A 19419-nucleotide genomic window follows, 5' to 3' on the forward strand; every position below is an offset into this window, starting at 1 on the left:
GTTGTCTTGAATCCCTGAAGGGTGCTTTCCCCTATAACAGTCTCCAGGGGAGTGCTCTAGAACTCCACCACTCTCTGGGTGAAGAAGAACTTCCTTACGTTTGTACGGAATCTTTTCCCTTCTAACTTTAGCGAGTGCCCTCTCGTTCTCTTCACCTTTGAGAGGGTGAACAATCTCTCTGTCTCTACTAAGTCTATTCCCTTCAATATCTTGAATGTTTCGATCATGTCCCCTCGAAGTCTTCTCTTTTCAAAGCACAAGAAGCCCAGTTTCTCTAGCCTCTCATTGTACAGCAACTCCCCAAGTCCCTTAACCATTTTAGTTGCTCTTCTCAGGACCCTTTTGAGTAGTACTATGTCCTTTTTCATGTACAGCGACCAGTGTTGGACACAGTATTTCAGGAGGGGGCTTTCCATGGCCCGGTATAACGGCCTGATAACCTTTTCAGATCTGTTCGTGATCCCCTTTTTAATCATTCCTAGCATTCTGTTTGCCCTTTTTGCCGCCGCCGTGCATTGCGTGGCCGGTTTCATTGACTTGTCTACAAGTACTCCCAAGTCTCTTTCCTGGTGGCTCTCTCCGAGTATAGCACCAGACATCCTGTGCATATGAGAAGTCTGTTACAGAATAGAAGCAGCAGCTTGTCAGAGTACAGATTTGCAGACACGTTAAGGCAGCACAAAAAATCCTGCAAAAGAGAGAAAAAACAAATTAAAGTTCTGGGCAGAAGAAAAAAGGATTGCAATATGGTAGAAAAGGCTATACGATTCCAAAAGATGGTGTTACAAAAACATTTTTAAAGAAGTAGATATCTGGTATAATAAATTTGTGGGGTTTGCATGAGGATAAAATTTTTGTCTGAAGACAAATAATTTTTTTTGATAAATGAAAGCCCGAGACCTTGTGTCAAAGGGCAAGAACGTAACACGGGGCTGGTGTGCCTCCGTGTCGAGCGGCTTAGGGGGAGTCAGGGGGGGGGCGGAGAAATCGGGTGCGGGCTGATTGTGCCTTCGTAGGCTGAGGGACAACTTTAAACCGATTGGTCGGTGGCGGTTTTGCGTGGGAGGCGAGGGGATAAAGAGGGCAGGCATTGGAGGACTCAGCCGTTTTGGGTCCTCCAGGAAAAAATTTCGTTGACCTACCGCGTTTGTTTTGGTGGCGGCGCGGTCGTGAGGGCGGCGATGGCTGGCGCGAGACGGTCGGATGTGGCGGAGATATCTTTTAGGGCCGGCGATTCCCTGCTTGAAGATCCCGACGAGCAGGTGGGTACTGTCGTCGAGGCGGCTCGTGGTAGGCCGGAGCGCAGATCCAAGCGTGATGCGCTTTCGGCCCTCGCGGTAGCTGGGATCGCGGGCCGCGGGGGTGGTCGGTCTTCGACGTCGGGGGCGGCTCAGCTCGCGGCGGGGCCGCGTGAAGCGGCTGGGAGAGCAAAATCTGGTGGGCGGGGCAAGTCGGGCGGGCGGCTTCCCGTTCGGCAAGAGAGCAGCAGCTCAGTGGCTGTTTCTAGTCCTGGGGCCGGGGGTTTGGCTTCCGTTTCTTGCGCGGCTGCAGGGGATTTGCCTGCACCTCTAGTTCTTCCATTGCCTCCTGCCGGGAGCAGTGCGGCGGAGGTGCAGGCGTCTCTGGGTTTGGGCACAGAGGGGTCTGCTCGTGGAGAGGGGGGCCTGTTACAAGCGTCGCCCCTGCCTTCCACTTCCTGGGGCGCTGGGGCCTGGGGTTCTGGGGCTGGGGGACCTATGGGGTTACCTTTCGGGTCCTTCCCGGGGGGTCCTGTGCAGCAGGGGTGGTGTTCTGGGCAGCCAGGCTGGGGGCCCGGTTGGTTCTCTCCTTACTGGGGTGGAGGGGTGCCTCTAGGATGGATGGGTGCTCCGTCGCCGCATGGGGCTGGGGGTGCTGGTTGGGGGGCGCCTGGGGTTGGTTTCCTGGGCTCTGTTCCTGGTTTCGGTTTTTCTTCACAGAGTCCGATGCCTGTGCAGGAGTCTCCTTGTGGTGTGAGTGACAGAGTTCCAGGACCTTCATCTGTCAGCGTCGGTGGAGCGGCGGAGCAGCAGCATAGCGAAAGAGCTTCAGTTGTTTCTGTGTCGGAGCCAGTGGCTGTTGGCGGGGGCGCTACTGGTACCTCGGCTGATGTGGTGGTTGCTGGTCGAGGCGTCACTGTCGTGGAGCGTCCGGAGGTGGCGTCCTTGGAGGTTGTTTCCGGTGGCATCTCTGTTCCTGTGGAGGGACCTCCTGTTTCGGGTAAGGTGGCACCTGCTGGGGTTGCTGGGGGTAAGACACGTACTAGGAAGGGTAAAGGGAAGCGTAGGCGCAGGCGTGCGTCCTCTTCATCGAGTCGGTCTTCGTCCTCGTCCTCCTCTTCTTCGTCGGCCTCTTCTTCTTCGGTCCCTGGGTCGGGGGAGGGGGCGGGTCTTGTCGGAAGTAGTAGCGTGCCCTCGCAGAGTGAGGGTCGGGGCGTGCCTGCGCTGGTGGCCCTGACGGAACTTTGGGAGCGAGTGCCGCGTGCTTTGCGGCGTAAGATTAGAAGGCGTTCTTGCGTTGATATTTTTCGCCTTATGGAAGGCAGGGTGCATCGGCGGGGGCGTAAGAAGTCGAAGCGGGAGGCAGGGGCTTTGAAGATTTTCCCAGTGGCCCGGTCCATTATCAATTGGATCCGTGCTTTTATGCGACTGGCCAGTGTTTGGGGGCGAGCTCATCCTAGTGATTATGGTTTGCTGTTGGCATATGCTGACTCTGTGCTCGATGCGTACCAGCGCTTCGGTGGCTGGACGTGGTTAAATTATGATGAGGCTTTTAGGGATAAGATGGAGGAGAACTCTCATATGTCGTGGGGAACACAGGATGTTAACCTGTGGCTTACGCATATGTCCTCCAAGTCTGGGCAGGCTTCTGGGAGTGGTGGGCGCGTGTCGGTGGGTGTTCCGGGCGGCGGGCGGCCCTTTCGGTCCGGGGCGGGGGCGGGATCGGGCGGGGGAGCGGTCAGTGACGTTTGTTGGAGATTCAACAAGTCTGGCTGCTCTTTCTCCGACTGCAGGTTCCGTCACGCGTGCTCCCAGTGTGGGCAGCCACATTCCCTGCTTAAGTGCCCTAAGAAGCCGGCCGGGGCGACCGCGGGGGCTGGTAAATAAGGGTAGTTCGGGTGTAGTTCCCACGCCTGTTTTGGTAGGCGCCCTTGTGCCGTGGCTGCGTCGTTATCGGCCTGTGCGCGTAGCTGCTCTGTTGGAGCGTGGGTTTTCAGTTGGTTTCGAGATTCCGTTTCGGGGAGAGTTGTCGGGGGCGCGGTCGCGCAATGCGTCGTCTGTTGTTCATTTGAGTGCAGTGGTCCAGAAGAAATTGGATGAGGAATTGCGGCTGGGGCGGATTGCTGGTCCCTTCCGGGAGCGACCATTTCCGGTCATGATGGTTTCCCCACTGGCCATCGTCCCTAAGAAGGACCGTGGCAAGTTCCGCCTCATTCACAATTTATCCCGTCCGGTGGGGTTTTCCGTTAATGATGGTATTCCGCGGGATCTGTGTACTGTGCGGTATTCCTCGGTGGACTGCGCATTGCGGCTCGTTCTCAGGGCTGGTCGCGGTGCACTGCTGGCGAAGGTGGACATTCAGTCGGCCTTCAGGTTGTTGCCTGTGCATCCTCACTCTTACCATTTGCTTGGGTTTCGTTTCGGTGGGGCTTATTATTACGATCGTTGTCTTCCGATGGGTTGTTCTATCTCGTGTGCCTATTTCGAGATGTTCAGCACGTTCCTTCATTGGGTGGTGGTTCAGCGTTCCGGGTTGGACGCTGTGGTACACTATCTGGATGATTTTTTGTTTGTTGGTCCTGGGGATTCGGATGACTGCGGGCGTCTTAAGGGCAGTTTCGAAGCGATGGCCGCTGACTTTGGCATACCATTAGCGCTCGATAAGTCTGAAGGCCCGGTTACGTCCCTGGTTTTTCTGGGGATTGAATTGGATTCTGTTGCGTTGGTGACTCGCTTGCCTGTGGCTAAGGTCCGGCAGTTGCTCGATCTTATTGGGCGTGTCTTAGCTACTCCAAAGACTACTTTGCATGTGGTTCAGTCCTTGATTGGCTCACTTAATTTTGCTTGCCGGGTTTTGCCCATGGGTCGCGCTTTTTCGCGTCGGTTGGCTGCTTCCACGGCTGGGGTCCGTGACAAGCGCCATTTTTTGCGTCTGTCGGCTGGGGTTCGGGCGGATCTTCGCATGTGGGCTAGTTTTTTGCAGGATTTTAACGGGTGCCTGCCCATGCAGGCGCCGGAGATTGCTAATGGGGACTTAGAGCTCTTTTCTGACGCAGCAGGTGGGGTGGGTTTTGGCCTTTACTTTCAGGGCGCCTGGTGTGCTGAGCGGTGGCCTCCGGCTTGGGTGGCTCGGGGTATCACGCGTAACATCACGCTTTTGGAGTTGTTCCCCTTGGTTGTTGCCTTTGAGCTGTGGCCCGAGAAATTGAGGGATAGGCGTGTGGTGTTTTGGTGCGATAACTTGGGGGTGGTGGAGGTGGTTAACCGTCAGACGGCGCACTGTCTGTCGGTGAACGTGCTGGTTAGGGCGTTGGTCTTGCGCTGTCTGCGTCTTAACGTGTTCCTCAGGGCTCGGCATGTTCCCGGTTGTCAGAATGGCATTGCTGATGCTCTCTCTCGTTTCCATTTTCCGCAGTTTCGTCGGCTGGCGCCAGAGGCTCACGAGGAAGGTTCAGTGATGCCGGAGCATTTGTGGAACCTGGTCGAGAAGGAGTGTGGGAAATGCTCCGCCTGTCGGTAGCGCCTGCTACCTGGTCGCACTATTCCACGGGGTTTCGGGTGGTTTCTGCCTTTTTGTTCAGCAGGGGTTGGGTTCCGGGGGATGTGGCCGAGTCCTTTCTCGAGGATTTCGTGCTGGATTCAAGCAGAGCGGGGGTCTCCAAACGGGTGGTGCAGGGACGGTTGGCGGGATTCGCCTTTTTCTGTCGGGCGTTGGGCTGGAATTGTCCTTCTTCGGGTTTCATTGTCCGCCGGTTACTTCGTGCTATGGGAAGGGTTGTACCTGCTAGGCCGGATTCTCGTTTGCCTATTCATCATGCTTTGCTCATTCAGCTTCTGTCGGTTCTGCCTGACTTGGCCCACTCCCCTTATGAGTCCGCTCTTTTTCGGGCAGCTTTTTCCCTGGCCTTTTTCGGGGCTTTGCGAGTGGGGGAGTTGTTGGTCAGCGCTTCCGACAGGGCGAGAGGGCGTGGGTTGTTAGTTCATCACGTGTTGTTGGGTGACAGCGAGGTTCGGATTTGTGTGGCTAGTTCTAAGACGGATCAGGCCGGTAGGGGCCAGTGGTTGGTCCTGCACCAGGTTGTGGGTTGTGTTTCTTGCCCTGTGGCTCGTCTGTCCGAGTATTTGTCGGTTCGAGTGGCGGTTTCTTCTGAATTTTTTGTTCATGCGGACGGGGCTCCTCTTTCCCGGTTTCAGTTTTTAGCGGTGTTACGTTTGGCATTGGTGCGTTGCGGTGAGGAGCCCCGGAGCTACGGCACGCACTCCTTTCGGATCGGTGCTGCCACCTGTGCTAGTGCGGCAGGTATGTCGGAAGCGGGCATTCGACGGTTGGGTCGCTGGGTGTCTGGGGCCTTCCGCGGGTACATTAGACCTTCTGGGGCATCTCGGGGGCGTGGGGGCAGTGCGATGGGTTTGTAATTGTTGAGGGGTAACGGGGGATTGTTTTGCTTTGTTCTGTTTTGTGCTGTTTGTGCCACTGTGTTTTGCCTTGCAGGTGCTGGCCGGAGCAGATACGTGTGGATTATCGGCCATTCTTTTGTACATTGGGCTGGCGAGCGGGCTTTGGTGCGCCCTGGAGGTCGTCATCTGGGACTTGGTCATCTGGGTGTAAGGGTATCTTGGTGGGGTCAGCGAGGCATGAGATGGCATCAACTGCTCCCCTTTTTGTCGCATTTGCGGTCTTGTCCTCGGCCTCCGGTTGTGCTCATCATCCATTTGGGGGGTAATGATGTTGATTCACTGTCGGCCAGACAGTTAGTCAACGTCATTAAGGATGATTTGCGAGTTCTGTTTGCTTGGTTTCCGGGTACACGTATTTTATGGTCGGATGTTATTCCGCGCCCGCGGTGTCTTGCTTCTCGGCGGTGGACCCGGGGTTTGGCGAAGTTTAACCGGCAGGTTGGGAAGTGGGTGGAGTCTCAGGGCGGTACACAGTTGTTGCACGGGTGGGTTGAGGTAGGTTGTGGCGGTCTTTTTCATACCGATGGGGTGCATTTGTCTGACATTGGTTGGGATTTGCTTTTAGACGATTTCGCGGTGGGTTGTGAGCGTGTGCTAGGTTTGGGTTAGCCGCTGCTCGGTTGTTGGGGGGGTGGCCTGTGGGGACCTCAGGCCTGTGGCGGATCTCCCGAGCTACTAGGTCATTGGGGCTCATCGGGTGATGAGCGGTGGGCCGGCAGGGTGCCGTGCCTGGTGGGTCAGGTGACCCGGATAATGGGGCATGAGGGTCATGCCACCCCTCTGACCCTTGTTGAAGTGGCAGGGTCGAGGGCACTGAATGTTTGTTTTCGTAGCTCGGGAGGAGCTGTTGAACTTATTGTTAATTACAGTTGATATGGAAATATAATATGTTAATTTATTATTATTAAACTGAGCTGCGGCTAATTACCAAAAATTTAGAGTTGGTGTTTTGTTGTTTATTAAACGGGAATGGTAATGGGGTGGGTGGAGGGATCTCGGGATTGGGTTACGAGGACAAAGGAGCCCATCCAGATCCCGTTGTTAATGAAAGCCCGAGACCTTGTGTCAAAGGGCAAGAACGTAACACGGGGCTGGTGTGCCTCCGTGTCGAGCGGCTTAGGGGGAGTCAGGGGGGGGGCGGAGAAATCGGGTGCGGGCTGATTGTGCCTTCGTAGGCTGAGGGACAACTTTAAACCGATTGGTCGGTGGCGGTTTTGCGTGGGAGGCGAGGGGATAAAGAGGGCAGGCATTGGAGGACTCAGCCGTTTTGGGTCCTCCAGGAAAAAATTTCCCTCCCACCCTCCCCCTTTTTGTGTTTTCTTGTCTTATGGATATTGCTGGGGGCGGATCTCCCGAGCTACTAGGTCATTGGGGCTCATCGGGTGATGAGCGGTGGGCCGGCAGGGTGCCGTGCCTGGTGGGTCAGGTGACCCGGATAATGGGGCATGAGGGTCATGCCACCCCTCTGACCCTTGTTGAAGTGGCAGGGTCGAGGGCACTGAATGTTTGTTTTCGTAGCTCGGGAGGAGCTGTTGAACTTATTGTTAATTACAGTTGATATGGAAATATAATATGTTAATTTATTATTATTAAACTGAGCTGCGGCTAATTACCAAAAATTTAGAGTTGGTGTTTTGTTGTTTATTAAACGGGAATGGTAATGGGGTGGGTGGAGGGATCTCGGGATTGGGTTACGAGGACAAAGGAGCCCATCCAGATCCCGTTGTTATTCAAAATCTGTTAATGTGGTTTGATTTAGAGTGGGAAGATCCAGAATTTGAAAAAGATGGTCTGTAAAAGAAAATCTGATCTGAGTCATGTATCTAAATGCCAATTTCTGTGAATTCTTATAACCTATGGTATACGATTTACATAGAGATTGTAATAGAAAATGTTTCAGATGTACTAGAAGTGTTAAAGGACAAAAATAAAATGAAAATACGCAGGTCCTCTAGACCTAATTTAGGAATAAGTCATAAATTTCTTTCACATAACTTTGTTTTAGAGTAAAAAGAAACCTGTTGAACAGGGAAAAATTGTAAATGAGGATGATTTCTGATTTTGAGATTGTATGTGAAAGTAGGCTGAAAAGTATAATAAGAGTAGGGGTAGAGAATGTTGAGGACAACATTTGTTTTTAAGTCTGCACAAATTTAAACAGAGGTTAAAAATAGTTTTTAAACTTCCTGGGGGGAGGTCCTCTCTCTAGAGCACCTGGAGGGTTTTCAGCACTACCAGGTTCTGGGCAAGGTGGTCCAGGCACGTTGGGACCCATTTTTGGGTCTGATTTGGCTTTGGGGTCCAGGGGGAGGCAGAACTGCAGCAGATGCTACTTGCTGCATCAGCAACCAGTTGAGGAGTGAGGGCTGGCCGGGTACAGGAGCCAGGAAAGTCCGGGGATGTGGCCTAGTTGGTTGGAAGCAACTGAGCATATGCAAACTTCCTGCACATGCTCAGTTCAGTTCCGGAGGCTCCAGTGTGCTGCAAGTAAAGCCTAGATCTTGATTTTTGAGGTATTCGGCCCAAGTTTCCAGGGAATTTGCATTTTCAATGTCGGGAGATTTGGGGTCATTGGAGGGGGGGGTCTATTGAAGCGGTTCCAGTAGCCAAGGTCACCTGAAGAATTCAATAGGTCTCAGGTAAGATGGTTTTTGAGCCCTTTATTTAATTAGATAATTTTTTAAATATACTTTTTGGGTCGCATTCCGTTGCGTCATGGGGAAAATTTTAAAGGGTTAATTTTTTATTAGAGGGTGTTTCTAGGGAGTCTCGTAGGGTGAATCAGGAGGGTCTGGTTAAGTAAAAAAAAATTAGTTTGTCTAGTAGTGACTTAGTCATGTTGCAGAGGTTTGGCGGGGTTCTAACGGTGTAAGTTAGTAGGGAATAATTTATTAAAATAGTTTGTGCAATGGTTTAGGAATTTTATTTCACTTTTGGAGAATTATGTGAGAAAAATGTTTGACGTACACGAAAACATGTGGTTTTAAAATTTAAAAGCACATGGTCATCAAAAGAGATGTGCTTGACAATTCCACTGACTGGGAAGTGTTTTCCTTTAAAATTGACCAAGTTATTCCCAAAATATTCCCCCCTCCATTATTGACTATGGGGCAAAATGGAACCTGGAACCATGGAAAGTTGAAATTCCATGGCTTCAGGCTCAATTGTAACTTCAACATTTCCCTTATTGATTGGACACTAGGGTCCAGATTCTATAAACGGCGTCCCGATTGTAGGCAGCGGTAGGCATCAACATGGGTTACCGGCACACATATGCAGAAGAAAGCCACATTTAACAGCTCAGAGTAGAACTTGATAGGGTTAACTCGAATTGGGATTGGTTTTCCTATATATAGATAGAAAAAGGCAGTGATCAGAATATTTTTCTGCTCGTTGGCATCACATTTTGTTATATTGTTTATTGCAAGCTTCTGGGAAGTCAATTCAGAGTTTGCATTCTCCGAAATGGTTTTCAATACGCATTTGTAGCATAATCAATCATCCTATGTATATACAGTACTCCCTCGATATTCGCAGGGGTTCCGTTCCAGGAAACCCCGCAAATCTTGAAAATGGCGAATACGGTTTTCAGCGGTGGAGACAGGAGAGGGCAGCCAGAGAGGCAGGAGAGAGCAGACGGAACGCCGGCGAGTGAAGGAAATCACTCGCGGTATGCTCTGACCACCTCTTCCTGCACTAAAGTCGGGCTTCACCAATCAGGAGCTGCGTGTCAAAGCACTTATGTTCTTATGTCATTTACTATTTTACCATGTTGCTATGTTACAACTTCCCAAGAACCTCAGCGACACCACTCAGGGCTCAAATAAACTCTCTTGGCCCTAAGCTTTATGTGTCAAATCTTCATCAGTCTTTTTCTCACATAAATAATATATTTACAAGTCACTTATCATTTTATATTGACTTAGGGCTCCTATTACAAAGCTGTAGTAGAGGGTTCTACCATGGCCCGGCGAGGTAAATGCTCCGTTACTCATATGAATTCTATGAGCGTTGGAGCACTTACCTCTTCGGCCCAAAGTAAAAACCTCTACTGTGGCTCTGTAAAAGCTAGCGTTAGCTTTATAATTTTATTTATCCACTTAGCCAGGGCTTATGCGACCCAACATGATTTGCATAACTGCTCCTTCAAGGACACCCCCCCCCCCCTTTAAAACTTGAAAGCCGTGAGAGTTTTTTGAGCCCTAAGTGGTGTCGCTGAGGTTCTTGGGAAGTTGTGACCCAAGTCTTCAATAATATCATTTATTTTATGGAGAAGTGAACTTATTTATAAATTTGGCTCTGCCATTCATTTGCCTAAAGTCATGAGCCTAATTTTTTTTTCCCCATGACAACTTTGATCCTTAAGACTCTTTCTTGGTGGACCATATGGAAAAACTTTGGAAAATTCAAGATATTACATGAAATGGATCCCCTTCCTCTTTATGCTTTTTGACACCCTGGCAGAATTCCAACAAATCAGTAAAGCATGTACATTTACATTTGCAATGCCAGCAAATATCTACCTGCCAGAACATTTTCTCATTTATTTCAATTGCTCAACCAACACAGGATACACTCATTCAGTACTTGATCTCATAGCCACCTTCGTCACATAAACAATAAAAAAAACCACATAAATTATAGTGATAAGTGCTCAGACCCATAACCTAAGTGCTCTAATAGTGATATTAAGCAGAGGTTGTACAAGGGACCATCATAGCTTCTTATCAGTCCCTGACCACTCCTACTGTTCTTAATAATGGCAATGGAATTGAAAACAATTTCACTTAGCTGTACACTGGAGTGGTTGTTCCTTCATATGCAGCTCTCTGCTTCACCGGTTCCAACATAAGAATTGCCGCTGCTGGGTCAGACCAGCGGTCCATCGTGCCCAGCAGTCCACTCCCGCAGCGGCCCTTAGGTCAAAGACCAGTGCCCTAACTGAGACTAGCCTTACCTGCGTATGTTCTGGTTCAGCAGGAACTTGTTTTGAAAGAGCTAAAAGTGGAAATCGGAGAACTATTGCAAAAACTTGCCAACCTGTCAATCAAAACAGGACAGATACCGGACGACTGGAAGATAGAGAACATCACACCGATATTTAAAAAAGGATCAAGAGGATTACCGGGCAACTATAGACCTATGAGTCTCACGTCGGTCCCTGGGAAGATAGTTGAGGAGCTGATCAAGGATAGCATAACCCGGCACTTAGACACACACGACCTGATGAGAGCCAGCCAACATGGATTCAGGAAAAGGAAGTCATGTTTGACGAATCTACTTCAATTTTTTGAGACAGTGAACAGACAAAATGATAATGGAGAACCGGTGGATATTATATATTTGGATTTTCAGAAAGCGTTCAACAAAGTTCCACATGTAAGACTCCTCAGGAAACTGCAGGGCCATGGAATAGAAGGAGATATACTAAGATGAATAGGCAAATGGCTGGAGAACAGAAGGTAGAGAGTGGGCATAAATGGGAAGTTCTTAGACTGGGAAAATGTGACTAGCGGTGTGCCCCAGGGCTCGGTAATTGGGCCCATTCTTATTTAATATTTTCATCTAGAGGATGGAACATCCAGTGAGATCATCAAGTTTGCAGATGACACAAAGCTATGCCGGGCCATCAAATCACAGAAGGACAGTGAGGAACTCCAGAGTGACTTGAGCCGATTGGAGAATTGGGCAGATAAATGGCAGATGAAGTTTAATGTGGAAAAATGCAAAGTGATGCACTTAGGCAGAAAAAATAAGGAGCACAGGTATAGTATGTCAGGTGCAACTCTGGGTAAAACCAAACAGGAAAAGGACCTAGGAGTATTAATCAATAGGATTCTGAAGCCGTCAGTGCAATGCGCGGCAGCAGCGAAAAACGTGAATAGAATGCTAGGCATGATAAAGAAGGGAATCACGAGTAGATCAGAGAAAGTTATAATGCCGCTTTATAGAGCAATGGTCAGACCACACTTGGAATACTGTGTCCAGCATTGGTCTCCATACCTAAAGAAGGATATAAAACTGCTGGAGAGGGTTCAGAGACGAGCAACAAAGCTGGTGAAAAGTATGGAGAACCTGGATTACGAGGAACGACTTAAGAGACTGGGGTTGTTCTCCCTTGAGAAAACGAGACTGCAAGGGGATATGATTGAGACTTTCAAAATACTGAAAGGAATCGACAAAATAGAGCAGGAAAAAACATTATTTACAATGTCCAATGTGACACGGACAAGAGGACATGGACTGAAGCTAAGGGGGGGACAAGTTCAGGACAAATATCAGGAAGTTCTGCTTCACGCAACGAGTGGTGGACACCTGGAATGCTCTCCCAGAATAGGTAATTGCAGAATCCACTGTTCTAGGATTTAATGGTAAGCTAGATGCACTTCTCTTTACGAGAAGCTTAGAGTGATATGGGGACTAAAACTATGCCAGGGTACACCTGGCGGGGCCTCCGCATGTGCGGATTGCCAGACTTGAAGGACCTAGGGTCTGATCCGGAGATGGCTCTTCTTATGTCCGTATGTTCTTATGTCTTGAATCCCTGGAGGGTGTTTTCCCCTATAACAGTCTCCGGAAGAGCGTTTCAGTTTTCTACCACTCTCTGGGTGAAGAAGAACTTTCTTATGTTTGTAAAGAATCTCTAAGGTAGAGAGTGCCCTCTTGTTCTCTCTACCTTAGAGAGGGTAAACAACCTGTCTTTATCTACTAAGTCTATTCCCTTCATTATCTTGAATGTTTTGATCATGTCCCCTCTCAGTCTCCTCTTTTCTCTATACCATTGCATTCCCTCTACTCGAGTTTCACAAAAAGACGCTTCCTCAGGAGGGATATAACAGTTGCATGGCTACAATACCACTCAGTATCAAACCCCATTCACTCAGATGCTGAGCTATTTGAACTGAACTGAGTTCCATTTATTTCAAAACATTTTACATGGCACTCTGAAAAAAAGAGCATTCCAAAAAACGCATATAAACCCAAATCTAACATATACAGAACCCAAGACTGCAGAAACAACGTAAACAAAATACTAAAAACATATTAAAATTAATAATATGCTGCACGACTAATCCCCTCTTTTACAAAGGTGTGCCAAGCTTTTTAGCGCACGCTAAAAACACGCTAAACGCTAATGTGTGCATGTTATCCTATAGATGCTTTAGTGGTTAGCGCACGCATTGATTTAGCATGCACTAAATCTGCGCTAAAACACTTAGCGTGCCTTTGCAAAAGAGGGCCTAAGTAATTCTGAGCAAACCTTCACTCACCCACTCAACCTAAAGCCAAGGTCTAAAGACCTAACCAAGTCCAATCCAGCAGCCTTTCAGCCACAACAAACCCATCTGGATCACAGGTAGAAACAGCCAATGGGGCAATACTGAGGCAGCAATTTTACAAAAAGTCTACTCTGGCCAGCTGCCGGAACTTATCTGAGTAATGGTGATATTTAGACCGGTAACCTAAGTTTCCAAATAATCCCCCCTCCCCCCACTTTATAAAACCATAATGCCGTTTTTAGCGCTGGCTGCTTGGTAACAACTCCAACGCTCATAAAATTCCTATGAGCGTCAGAGCTGTTACTGCCAGGGCTGATGCTAAAAACCTTGCTACGGTTTTATAAAAGGGGGGGGGGTTGGACAGTAAAAGATTGTCCTACTCATACCTTTATACAGGTAACTGACTGAGGGGTCCTTTAACTAAGCTGCGGTAAGCTCTAACAGTTGCTTACTGCCACTTGAAAGGGCTTACTGTGGGAGGTCCTGCCGTAAGTCTGAGTTTAACGAGCTGAAACTGTGCACTAAAAATATTCTCAATTTTATGACCGGAGGGGGGGGGCGAGGGGTGGATATCAGGGTGGAAAGTGGGTGTGTCAGCACTGATCAGTTAGTGCACTATGAAATTAACTAATTAGTACATGTGAGTCCTTAATATCTACAAAATAGGTGTTGGTAAGTTCTTATGTGATAGTTTGTTTTAATGGCTGTAGCCCTTATGTACAAATCAACTAAATAAGGAAACTTAAAGAAATGTCCAATTGATATAAATACAAGATAGTGACAGGCGATAGAGGCTGAGTGCGGTGCTATGAACAATGGTGGTTTCAGCTCAAAGAAAAGGTTTTGTAACTAAAAATGTTGGTGCATGCAACTAAGGAGGCATAGCCCCTGACGAAACTAGAAGTGAAACGGTTGGGCAGCCGTCCGGGCGCAAAGATAAGTGCCTTTCCTTTACAGCACTATAGAGCACTTTTACAGCACTGTATGCACTTTATAATTTATGCAGAGCTTGTTGAAAATAACAAAAAGATTTATTGCACATGCTATTTGCTAAGACCAATGATGAAAATACCACCCCAGTAAGGGCACGAATAGAATTAGAAGTAGTGCCTTGGGTGTTTGAGGTCTAGCAAGAAATCAATTTACTGTAGATGTTGCCCTTATGGCAACGTTTTATCTTTTGTATAGATTCTGGATTGTTTATAAGTGTTTATTTGATTATTATTATTTGTATGTAAATTGTATTGCACTTTTTGTTGGCATTAAAAACTAAATAAAGTTTAAAAAAACAAAAACACATTAGCAAGTGTACCCAAATCAATCCCAATTCAGAAATTTGTGAATAGGGTAATAAATATTGACAAGACCAATTGAAAAAAAAATGAAAATGTTGACTTAGAACTGTTGCTAATGACCCCTCCACCACTATATTAGCGTGTGGCCATTAATTTTTTTTAAAAAAAGGAAATCTGTCATTTTACTGCTATGGTAGAAAGTGACCTTAACGCATGGGACAAGAGTGTGCTAAGGCTACCTTTTCTGCAACATTGTAAAAAGAACCTTGAATATCTCTGTTAACCGAGGAAACGCTAGCATCACTATGACTCTTCATCTAAATGGATAGTGCTCCAGTGGTCACACCAGATTTTAAGCAGCACTATCCAATTAAGTTCCACTGAAAAGCCTGGGATGACCAGATCACCATAATTAAACCAGGCAGGAGCCTCTCTGCTTAAATCTGATTACAGTACTCCTCCTCGAAAATCCGTGAATAGTTTTTAGGCAGGGGAGACAGGAGAGGGCAGCCGGAGCTCCGGCGAGTGAAGGAAATCGGGCATACAAGAGGCAGTCGGGGCATACAGCGAAAGATTTCCTTCACTCGCCGGCGCTCCGGCTGTCCTCTCCTGCCCAGTCATTCGCGGTCGAAAAATACCGCAAATGAGCAGGACCGCGAACCCCGCGAATTTGCGGGGGAGCACTGTATTCCCAATTTTTCATCTGTCAGCAAAATATTATGGTCTCATTCACATTCAGATGAAATGTGATTGCTTTACAGAGCTATTAAGTGTTTATAATTCTAACTAGTCTTTAAGCCCATTACAATAACGGGGGCTAGAATAGATGTGTCTGTCTGTCTGTGTTTCTTTATCTCTCTCTCCTTGGCCGCTGTCTGTGTCCTTCTGTCTTTCCCTCCCCCCCCCCCGAGCAAAGCTGTCTGCCCCCAGCACACACCTCCCCCCAAAGAAGCTCCCTTTCCCTCCCCCTAACTGTCTCTCCCCAAGCAGCCCCCTTTCCCTCTTCCTGTCTCTCCATGGCCCGTTCTGTCTTCCCCCCCAGAGCAAAGCTGTTTGCCCCAAGCACACCCCTCCCCCAAAAGCAGCCCCCTTTCCCTCTCCCTGTCTCTCCAAGGCCCCTTCTGTTTCCCCCCAGCACACCCCTCCCCCCCAAAGCAGCCCCCTTTCCCTCTCCCCCTGGCCCACTGTATTGATCCCCTTCTTACCCTCCCTTCATCCTGGCGTCTTCTGGCCTGCTCCTCTTCAAAGCAGCCTGCGATCATGGTGGCCGGCTTTAGTGAACCTCGCAGGCCGCTCTCCAACTTGGTAGCACGTTCCCTCTGACGCGATCCCATGCATCAGAGGGAACGTGCTACTGAGGTTGGAGAGCGGCCTGCGAAGTTCTTTAAAGCCGGCCACGATCGCAGGCTGCTCTGAAGAGGAGGATCAGCGGCGGCAGTAGCGGTGAGCGAGGGCGGGCGGTGTGTTCCCTGCTGAGGACGCGGGCAGGGAGAGAGCTTGCCTGCGCTTCCAGTTGATGAGTGAGGGTGGGAGGAGGAGAGTGGCCAGAATGTTCCCTGCCGCCGGGTTCTAAAATGGAACATGGCCACGGATCACACACCGCAGCGGCAGGGATCACGCTATTTTAACAGCGCATTCGCCGGTAAGGTTTTATTATATAGGATACTGTTACTTCTATTACTAGGATTCATTTTGCTATTTCCAAGTTTACCTCATTGATTGTGCTTATGCTTTGATTTACTCAGTTGTACGTTTTATGTCATACTGTTAGCTATTGTACGCCGCCTCGGGTGACGCACTCCATCACCAAGATTCAATGCTTCTCTAATCAGATAGAAAAGCAGGCAATTATTAAATCCAAATAAATAAATAATCCAAAAGTAAATATTCACTAAGGGCCCCTTTTACAAAGCCGTGGTAGCAATTCTGCGGTAAATGCACCATAGCCCACTGAATTCCCATGGGCTTCAGTGCACTGGCTACGGGAGAATTTCTACCATAGCTATGTAAACGGGCCCTAATTCCACTGCTGTCAAATATGTAACGGAGGAAAATTTCACAATGCTGGAGTCTTCTGCTGTACTAGGCAGTTCACGCCTTGAAAGAGCGTTCAGCAGTGTTCCTAGGGTAAGGCACCAATACTGCACCATAACAGTAGCCAGTTCCAAATCTGTGTGAATCTTGTTCTATTCCCTTTTTGTTTTAGCGTTTTATTTGTTGTTGTTGTTTACTTTGGGCTCCTTTTATTAAAATGTGGCAGGGCTTCTTACCATGGGCTGACGAGGTAAATGCTCCGACGCTCATTCAATTCCTATGAGCGTCGGATCATTTACCTCACTGGCCCATGGTAAGAAGCTCTAGCACAGTTTAGTAAGAGTCAACATTTATTTATATAAATTTCAACAATTTCATTAAAAATAACTTGCTTGCACATTTTCCAATGCCAGCTAAGGAAAACTAAACAAAGAGGGAGAAAACCAAGGGAAAAATAGATCTCCAAAAAATGTAAATTAAAAAAAAAATAGCAAAAAATATTAAAATTATTAATATAGACCCCCCTTTTACAAAGACAATTAGGGGGTCTTTTACTAAGCTGCGCTAGCCGATTTAGCGTGCTCTAAATGCTAATGCCTATTATATTCTATGGGCGCATTAGCATTTAGCATGTGCTAAAGCAGCTAGCGCACCTTAGTAAATGGCCCCCTTATTGCGGCGGGCTGTGGTAATCGTTCCTAAGCCCGTGTAATTCAAAAGGCATGGGATTGCCCAGGCTCCAGCGTCTTTCGCCTTACAAGTTTGTATTTGGTTACTAGTAGCTGTATTACAGCGTCTATACATTAAACAATTGAGTAAATATATCCTTGTGTCTGAAGACTCACCAGACTCCTGAGGGAGGCCAGTTTGGCCGAAACATGTACATGTCGAGTCATTGAGTTTTTGAGCCACTTTTGGATAAATAAAAGGTATTTTTAAAATCAAATCATGCCCACCTTTTTGGGGGGGACATTTCCACTCCCAGCTTCACGTCAGTCAATGATCTGACACAATGTCAAAACATACCCCCTGTTTTACTAAGGTAGAAACGTAGAATATGACGGCAGAAAAAGGCCATCGGCCCAACAAGTCTGCCCACTCGAAGAACCCTCCCCTCTAAGCGCTTCCTCAAAGTGAACCCACATATTTATCCCATTTTTTCTTAAAATCGAGCATGTTGCTGGCCTCAATTACCTGAAGTGGAAGATCATTCCAACGATCAACCACCCTTTTCAGTGAAGAAATACTTCCTAATGTCTCCATGGAATCTCCCACCCTTGATTTTTAACAGATGCCCTCTTGTTGCCGTAGGTCCTGTAAGGAAAAAGATATCTTCTTCCACCTCAACACGGCCAGTAACATATTTGAACGTCTCTATCATATCTTCCCTCTCTCTGCGTTTTTCAAGAGAGTCTAGCTGCAACTTACCTAGGCGTTCTTCATATGGGAGATCCTTGAGTCCTGAGACCATCCTGATGGCCATTCGCTGAACCGACTCCATTCTCAGCACATCCTTTTGATAATGTGGCCTCCTAAACTGAACACAATATTCCAGATGAGGTCTCACCATGGACCTGTACAACGGCATTACAACTTCAGGTGCATTAACCGATTAGCTCTCGCTAATCAAATTAGCGCACGCTAAACGCTAACGCGTCCATAGACTTACATGCACATGTTAGCATTTAGCGCACACTAAATCAATTAGCGCGCGTGAATTGGTTAGCGCACCTTAGTAAAAGAGGGCCATAGAAATTTGTTTCTGTAAATTGGCACTTAATGAAATAAGATAACACTCTTTTCAGCTACAGTGGCAAAATAACGCTCAGAATTTAGAAAGGTTAGTTCGGCTGAGAACTTTTCATCTCCCCCCCCCCCTTGTAAGTCATGTGCTGATGCAAGAATGCCTTACAACTTGCAAACTTCTTCCTTTGTTCCAGTATTCAGAAAACAGCCCCTGTAAAAATGTGGTTCATTGGCGCTTGGGGACCTTCCTCCCCATATAAAGGTTGGTTGCAAATTTTTCATAAGATGTAACAAATGTGAACCAGGTGTTCATCATGAAAGTGCCAGTCAGAGCTCGACTGTGGTAAAAATCTAGCTTCAAAATATAGGAACTGGACGTTTTATTGATACCATCTGATGTAAATTAAAATACAAAAATATCTAAACGTACAGTATTAGTCTATATCAACTGTTTCCTTCTTGCTCTCTCTTTCTGTCCAGCACCAAGATTCAGTATTAATATAACTTGTGTACCAGCTGATATTAGAATAGAGTTACAAACAAGGAAGTACAGATCCAATGTATTCTGTTGTATTGGATTGCAATTCACTTTAATAAAGATGATTATTATTTTTTTTTTTTTAGTTCAATAATTTTTATTGAATATTATAAGAAATTTACAGAAAGCAGTTCAAACACACAAAATCTGAATAAGACACAATGGTGTAGAAAAAGTCCATATCTACAATCATTTACATACAACCAGATTAATAAAAAGAATCCAGGGTATGTGTAACTGCTAATAGAAGATATATGAAAGGCAGAAAAGCAGGGAGAGTGAAATAAGAGAGAGGGAAAGAAAGAGGGAGAGAAAGTAAAAGAGAGAGATAGATAGATAGATAGATAGAGAGGCAGAAGTGTCTACTGGTTAGAATAAAGATGATTATACAAAAAAAAGAATAGAGTTAATTGTGTTAGATACCGCTTTATTGCTGCTGTTTGATTTTGCACCTCAGTTTATAATATGGACCCCACTACATAAGTGTCAATTATTAAGGGCTCCTTTTACAAAGGGGCGCTAGGGCCTTAACGCGTGGAATAGCGCGCGCTAGCTGCTACCACCTCCTTTTGAGCAGGCGATAGATTTTTGGCTAGCGCGCGCTATAGCACGCGCTAATCCTTTGTAAAAGGAGCCCTAAGTGTAGTTTAGTAAAGGTGAGAGGCATTCCTTCTTTTGCCAACACACAGAGATGCCTTGTTATCCAGTTCCAGGCTGGAGATTTGGGGACATAAGAACATAAGAAGCGCCATCTCCGGATCAGACCTTCGATCCATCAAGTCCGGCGATCCGCACACGCGGAGGCCCAGCCAGGTGTACACCTGGTGTAA

General features: G+C 47.5%; 1 protein-coding gene across 3 annotated transcripts; it reads left to right on the plus strand.

Annotated features, from left to right (window-relative positions):
- The first annotated feature begins 891 nt into the window (after positions 1-891).
- Positions 892-7419, plus strand: LOC117353995 (elastin-like). Of its 3 annotated transcripts, XM_033930674.1 has the most exons (3): positions 894-2238; positions 4654-4754; positions 5731-7419. In XM_033930674.1, exons 1-3 carry the CDS (start codon positions 1182-1184, stop codon positions 5845-5847), a joined length of 1275 nt encoding a protein of 424 aa, XP_033786565.1. In that variant the 5' UTR covers positions 894-1181; the 3' UTR covers positions 5848-7419. The 3 variants fall into 3 exon arrangements, with proteins under 3 accessions (XP_033786563.1, XP_033786565.1, XP_033786564.1); XM_033930672.1 differs by lacking the exon at positions 5731-7419 and having other exon boundaries at positions 892-2238; positions 4654-5712; XM_033930673.1 differs by lacking the exon at positions 4654-4754 and having other exon boundaries at positions 896-2238.
- The last annotated feature ends 12000 nt before the right edge of the window (positions 7420-19419 follow it).

Source organism: Geotrypetes seraphini, chromosome 2 (assembly GCF_902459505.1).
Source record: "Geotrypetes seraphini chromosome 2, aGeoSer1.1, whole genome shotgun sequence".
Classification (NCBI taxonomy): Eukaryota; Metazoa; Chordata; class Amphibia; order Gymnophiona; family Dermophiidae; genus Geotrypetes; species Geotrypetes seraphini.